Source organism: Dipodomys ordii, unplaced genomic scaffold, assembly GCF_000151885.1.
Source record: "Dipodomys ordii isolate 6190 unplaced genomic scaffold, Dord_2.0 Scaffold2, whole genome shotgun sequence".
Lineage (NCBI taxonomy): Eukaryota > Metazoa > Chordata > Mammalia > Rodentia > Heteromyidae > Dipodomys > Dipodomys ordii.
In genome coordinates, this window is record NW_012267218.1 from 17,492,465 (window position 1) to 17,499,589 (window position 7,125).

At 40.8% G+C, this 7,125-nt stretch overlaps 1 protein-coding gene across 1 annotated transcript in view; it reads left to right on the forward strand.

Moving 5' to 3' along the window:
• Positions 1 to 6,712, forward strand: part of LOC105982805 (stonin-2-like) — a 44,786-nt gene extending 38,074 nt beyond the window's left edge. Inside the window, exons 2-4 of the mRNA XM_013012487.1 lie at positions 2,672 to 2,957; positions 4,379 to 4,654; positions 6,581 to 6,712. Of these exons, the coding sequence (XP_012867941.1) occupies positions 2,870 to 2,957; positions 4,379 to 4,654; positions 6,581 to 6,594 (378 nt within the window). The 5' untranslated portion in view covers positions 2,672 to 2,869 and the 3' untranslated portion in view covers positions 6,595 to 6,712. The remainder of the gene's footprint in view (positions 1 to 2,671; positions 2,958 to 4,378; positions 4,655 to 6,580) is intronic.
• The last annotated feature ends 413 nt before the right edge of the window (positions 6,713 to 7,125 follow it).

Sequence of the window (7,125 nt, forward strand, 5' to 3'; positions counted from 1 at the left end):
GGCCTGGGCACTGTCCCTCAGCTCTTCAGCTCAAGGCTAGCACTCTACCACTTGAGCCACAGCGCCACTTCCGGCTTTTTTCTTTTTGCTTATGTGCTGCTAAGGAATCGAACCCAGGGCCTCGAGCATGCAAGGCAAGTGCTCTACCACTGAGCCACCTTCCCAGCCCAAATCTGGGGCTTTTCTCTCAACCATATTTTCTTGGGTGGTGGTCTTGGTTCCTCAGCTAGAATGGACCTGTTTGTGTAATAAGGACATTTCAGAACTCATCTTCTGTGCCCTGTTACTGAGTGGTGGACTCCATTTAACTTCTAGAACTGCGATAACAATGACTGAAAAGGAAAAATCACTAGTCCCAGAATGCAAAAATGACAAAGATGGGGGACTTCATGAAATCTCCCTCCTAGTCCTTGCCATGCAACCCAGGATGAGACACTTAACAACAGCAGTGTTGATGGTGATGCTGATGCTTATTAAGAGTTTGGAATGAGACCTGGTACAGAGTCATCCCTTGAAGGCCATCTGCCATTATGGGAATAAACCGAGGCTTACAGAGAGAGGCTATGTAAAGATCACACAGGACTCAGTCCGCAGCCTGACATCTTAGCTCCATTGTTAAATATGAATTCCTCGCACCTCAGTTTTCCCATCACTAAAACTGTAATGCTGCACTGTTGATCTTTAAAACTCCTTAATTCTAAAGTTTCTTGGTCTCTTTTCCCCCTTTCCCCTATTACCTTTACTCCTTCCTTCTCTCTCTCCTGGTCCCTCCCCCCACTCCACTTATCCATGGATTGTTCTGGGTTCATCATCACGAGTTCAGCAGGATGTTTTCCCCATTGAATGATGACACTGCATGTGTCAGCATGTGAATGTGCATTGTGGCTTTCTTTAGGAGAGCTGCAGGGCAGAGGATGGGGGTTTACATGCTGCTGCTGTTTGCTGTCTTATCTTGGCCTGCAGCCATTACCACATTGACTGACACTGACGTTTGATAGGGCCTGGGCAAGGTTTCCTAGGCAGAAGCTTGTAGGAATCAGCTCTTTATGTGGGCTCTGTGTTGCTCTCTGCTAAGATCTGCTTTGGGATATGTTCACTCGCCAGACTGTTTGAACATGTTCAATCTGTGGCAGACCTGGCATATTTTCATATGGGGAGTTTCCTAGGAAGTGTTATTACAATTCCATCGCAATTGATGTTTATAAAGTACTTTAGTTGGTTGACAGTTCATATATATTCTGTAGCACTTTTTCATGGCTGTGGTCTAAAGGTTAGAATGTTTTGGCATCAGAAGACCAGAGTTCAAGGATTGGATCTATCAATTCCTAATATAGTGTATTAAATCCACCTGTTTGTTTTGGCTTCTATACTGTTACTCATTTGGGAGGATCTTATTGTAGAATAAAAAGTCATTCTGTCAGTGTGCTAAGATTTGTGAGTTCTTCCTCTTAGAAGTGTGGAAGTGTGTAGAGCACCAAATAATTTTAGGGTACCAGGTCGTGTTTATACACTTAAAGTATTGAGTCAGTCACTTAATTTCTGGACACAAAGCTTTGTAATCTATAAAAGAATTACTGTCTAGTCATCTAAAATGGGTATATTGAGTCAAATGAAGTATAGAAGTATGTTTCTAAAAATTTCTAATTTTATATATTTGTTGTTTTTAGGAAGTATGAAACAAAGTTAAATGTTTTAATCACCAAAAAGACAAAACAATTAACATTTCTATTCTGATTTTCTCCAGTATAGATTATTTACTGAATGTAATAACTTGTAGTAAAATTTCTTCAGCCTTACTTGATATTGTGTGCCAGTTGGAAGGCAATGAGTTAAGTTGTTCCAGAAATTATCTGAATATTGAGAGTATTCAGTTAATAAGAATTGATATTACTCAAGACAGTCTTTGTGGCAACACATTAATTTTGCATTAATTCCAGTTTTATTAGTTCATCAAAAGATCAACAACTACATTCTGGTTGTAAAAAGACACTAATAGCACATTAATTATAAATATAAATTATGGGACAATTAAGTATCCTGTGTAGATAGAACATAATTGCCATGTAAGAAAAGGCTTAGCATTTATATCATAATTGAAATTGGCTTATATGGAAAATGTGTTTCATCATTCACATTTTCATTAAAGCAAATATTCTCTTATCCTCTCACTCTAAATGAACATGACAATTCCATATCTGTTTCTCTAGATTGGTAAACCATGCTTGAAGATACCATCTGGAGATTTTTGGATTTCTGCCAAAAATTTAAATTAGCTACCTGCCTAAGGCAAGAAACTGCACTGATTTAGTAGTGAGTATCACCATCTGGTAAAAGAAATTGAAAACACATGGAAAGACTTGAATATTTGCTTTATAGTAATATCACTATATTATAAGAACAGTGTTTCCAAAACATAGTGATTGAAGAAATTAGAGAATCTACTTGCTAAAAATTTGAGTCATTAATTACAAGTCTGAGATAAAAGCTTGTCTAGAGACCTTGGTGGTAATGGCAGGTACTTTATTTTAAAAAATGAAAACAAGGAAAAACAGAGAGAAGTAATCTAGTAGGAAACAGCTCAGAATCATGAGCAGTGCTAAAAGCCTTAGACCTGTGTGAATTTGGGTATAATGTGATGGTTATTCTTTTTGTTGTTTTTTCCAAAAAACAGATTTCTGCTTGGCAGATTACTCAAAGGCAAGAAGGACCACCCTACCATTCTTTGATTGTTGCCCCTGTAAGACCCCAGCAACAGACTCTAGGCCAAGTCATCCGTGCTGCCGTACACCCTTCCCACCCCAGACACTCCTCTGGGGTCCATATGAGGTCAACAGTGTGAAGATGACCAGTGCCTTCTTACCTTCTTAGCATGACGACCTTGGACCATGTGATCGCAACCCATCAGTCAGAGTGGGTCTCCTTCAATGAAGAGCCACTCTTTCTTGTCCCTTCTGAGGGTAAGGAATATTTTATTTCCTGTAGTGATAAGACTGGCACAGTTCTGTGCCTGTGTGTTGTGGCTTACATTGATCATTGTTTAAGTGGGATCTTCAGAAAGGAAGGTAGAATGGAGTTGGTTTGGTCACTTTTCTCAGGTGAGTGACTTCTCCTGGGCCTGGTGGCTCACCACTAGAACCCTACCTACTCAGGGGCCAGAGATTAGGAGGACGGTGGGTTGAAGCTAGCCTGGCAAAAAGTTTGAGAGACCTCATTTCAGTCAATAAAAAACAGGGTGTGATGACACACACTTGTCTACTCTAGAAACAGCTGAAATCAAGAAGGGTTGGAGACATGGCTCAAATGGTAGCGTGCCTGCCTAGCAATTGCCAGGCAGAATTGCCAAAACAGCAACAACAATAATAAAAAGCCCAGAGAAAAGACATCTTTGTAACCTTAAGGCCCTAAAGAAGAATCTGGAAGCACCAAAACTATGAGTTCTTTTCTTCCAATAACTTCCTGTTTGCAAAGTACTTTGCCAGCAGCCTTTTTTGGTGGCTATTTTGATTTTCCCAAATTTTAACTGTAATTGTTAAAAATGACAAAGGCTCTGAGGCAGATTACTGGAACTCAAACCTGGCTCATCATAGATGAGTGGTGTGCCTCTGGGAATTTTTGTGTTGTTATTTTTTTCTTTTTTGTTTGTTTTCTGTTGGCTGTGGACTTGAACTCAGGGCCTGGGACCTATCCCTGAGCTCTTTTGCGAAAGGCAAATACTCTACCACTTTGAGTTACAACTCCACTTCTGATAGTTAATGGGAGATAAGAGTCTCACAGACTTTGCCCAGGCTGGCTTTGAACTATGATCCTCAGATCTCAGCCTCCTGAGTAGCTAGGATTACAAGCGTGAGCCACCAGCACCCAGCAAGTTGATATATTTTAGCTCATTTAGATTTATGAATCTACCACCATAATCAATATATATATATATGTGTGTATGTGTATATATATTAAATATTAAATGTTCCAGGGCCAGTGAAGTAACAGAAGCTATAGGAAGACCTCTTTGTTACTTTCAGAGTTTCCACCTGATAGTTGGGCCACAAAAATTTGAAATTTGAATGTATTTAGTAGAGAGGCGCTCAACTGTTCAGCTAGTCATTGCATTTCACTTGTGCCACTCTACTCAGGTAGTTTTGTTGGACCTCTGTGAACATGCCACAGTATCCCTCCCTCAAGTAATAGAGTGAATGCTGATATAGAAAGATAACAAGACTCCTCTTCCCAGCCATCCTAGACATTTGTTAGGGAGCAAGCCTTTAGCATAGGAATAGAATGGCATAGCTATTTTGTCTCTTACCCATCTTTTGTATTTGACTCTATGGGACAGTTTCATGGCTGTCCTTTCACATGTGATGATATTTTCTGATATATGTTGCAGGGGGCACTGAAGAGCACTTCCCAGAACTGTCATCTTCCTCAGGTCCATCTGAGAGCTCCTCTGGGGAGAACCATGTGGTGGATGGAGTCTCTCAGGATCTTTCCCACTCAGAGCAGGATGACTCTTCTGAAAAGATGGGCCTCATCTCTGAAGCAGCTTCCCCTCCTGGGAGCCCTGAACAGCCTCTACCTGACCTTGCCTCAGCCATTAGCAACTGGGTTCAGTTTGAAGATGACACACCCTGGGCCAGCACCTCACCATCTCATAAGGAAACAGGTAGGACAGGTGTGGGGACTAGGATGGCTTTTGGTTTGCTACATGCCCAGCAGGTATTTTTCATTGCCAGTGTTCACTTTACCTGTGCCACAGTTCTGAAGCACTAGCCTTATAGGTGAGAGATGGGGCTTGAACTCAGGGGCTGGTCACTGTCTTTAAACTTTTTGCTCAAGGCTTGTACTTTGCCACTTGAGCCATGCTCCATTACCAGCTTTTTGGTGATTAATTGGAGATAAGATTCTCACGGATTTTCCTATGGGGCTGGCTTTGAGTCACAGTTCTCAGATCTCAGCCTCCTGAGTAGCTAGTATTACAGGAGTGAGCCACTGGCGCCTTGGATGGGAAATACCTTTACTTAGGCCCTAAATTATAAGCTTCATATACTAGAAATGAATGTCTCTTAAAATGGGGATCACTGACCATCTCTACTAGAGACTTCAGTGAAAATAAACGTGGACATTCTTATCTCCAAATCCTTGGGAATAGAGATGCTTTTACACGGTAGAGCTCTGGTTTGAACTGTGATCCTCCAAATCTTAGCCTCCTGAGTAACTAGAAGTGTGAGACACTGGCTTGATTCAATATTTTTTTGCATCAAAGTATTGATAACTGAAGTTATTGGCTCCTCCTTAAACTACGCACCCAAGGCAAATAAATTATTTCCTTATTTCCTGAAGTGGTCTAAAGATACATGATTTACTGACATTATTAGAAAGCAAATTAAGAAGCGACAACTTTCAATTACATGAAAGCATAATTCTGGCTTGAAAATTGCTTGGACATCAATAATCCCAGCTGTCTGCTCATATGAAAATTTCACTGAGCACTATGGACATGGAGTTCTCTGCCTTAGGAGGAATTTAAGACCTGATGCCTGATGGGAAAGCAAGAAGCTAGAAGTGGCATGGAGAATCAGTTCTCATTCAACAGTTTCTAACCTAGTAACCAAAGAACCTTGGATGTTTGCAGAGTATGAAGGTGATTAAAGATGAGGGGTAGTAAAATGCCAGTGGCCAAATCCCCAGCCATGACCCATTAATTAACCTAGTAAGTAAAAAGCTATAAGATACATTTTTATTACCCAAACTAACTCCTTTCAGGCGATCTCCCTGGATTTCCTCTCTTGGATTGTATTTAACAATAAGAAAGAGTGGTTGGTAGAGCCAAAGCCAACTGAGAAACAGAAGAAATTGGGTTTTAGCCGTCTTTGCTTGGATTATATAGGACTCCCTCAAGTTAGTTATTCTGTTCTGTAGGTGGTTGAGCAGCTTGTATTTTAATTTAATTCCAAAATATTTGGATACATGTGCTATGTTAATAATAGCACATATGTAACTGCAGGCATTACACAGAAGTGACCCAGATGTGTACAGTCAGTTTCTCACAGTGCTAGAGGCATGATGAGATTTCTTACATTCACTGTTATTTTTGTTTTGTTTTGTTTTTGTCATGAGGCTTGAACTCAGGGCCTGGGCACTGTCCTTGAGCTCTTTTTGCTCAAGGCTAAGTGTTCTGCCACTTTGAGCCACAGCTCCACTTCCAGTTTGCTGATTGGAGATGAGTTTCAACAAATTTTCTGCCCAGGCTAGCTTTTAGCTCTGGTTCTCAGGTCTTAGCCTCCTGAGTAGGATTACAGGCGTGAACCACCAATGCCACTCTTTTAGTAAGAGTGTTGTGACTGTATTTCGGTGGTTGACTATTGTCACCTCATGACACTCAAGTTCTATTCCCTGACTGTTGTCACCCCATGCCACTCAAGTTCTGTTCCCTGAGGCTTGTGTTATCTTATTTGGAATGGGCTCTTACAGAAGTATTTTGGCTAAGGATTTTGAAATGAAAGACATTCCTGATTGTTATCTGTGTGAGCCCTAAATGCAATCACATGCACCCTCATAAACAATACAGAGAAAGATTTTGCCCACACAGAGAAGACAATGTGAAGATGGAATACAAACATTTGAAGATGCTGGCCTTAAAGGTTAGAGTGAGGAAGCCACAGCCGAAGAATGCCTACATCCATCTGCCAGAAGAAGCAAGGAACAGATTCTCTACTCCTGTCTGTCTCCAGAGGGAGTGTCAGCCTGCTGACATCCTCATCCTTACTTCAGTACTGATTTCTAATTTCAGACTCTGGCCTCCAGAATCATGAAAGAATAAATTACTGTTGTTTGAAGCTACCAAGTTGGTGATAATTCGTTTCAGTAGCCACATGAAACTAATGGAGTAAGTCTGTAAATGCTTAAACTGGAACCATTCGGATATGCTGAGAGTGAGTCTGAACTGAACCAGGAACATCTATAATAGCACAGGCTCTTAGCAGATGTATGCTGCCACTATGCTTTATCTCCAAACCTTACAGTATTTTATAATTTATTCACTGAGCCACTATGTCGTCATCGTCGTTCTGCTGCTGCTTCTTCTTTCTTCCTTCTTCTTCTTCTTCTTCTTCTTCTTCTTCTTCTTCTTCTTCT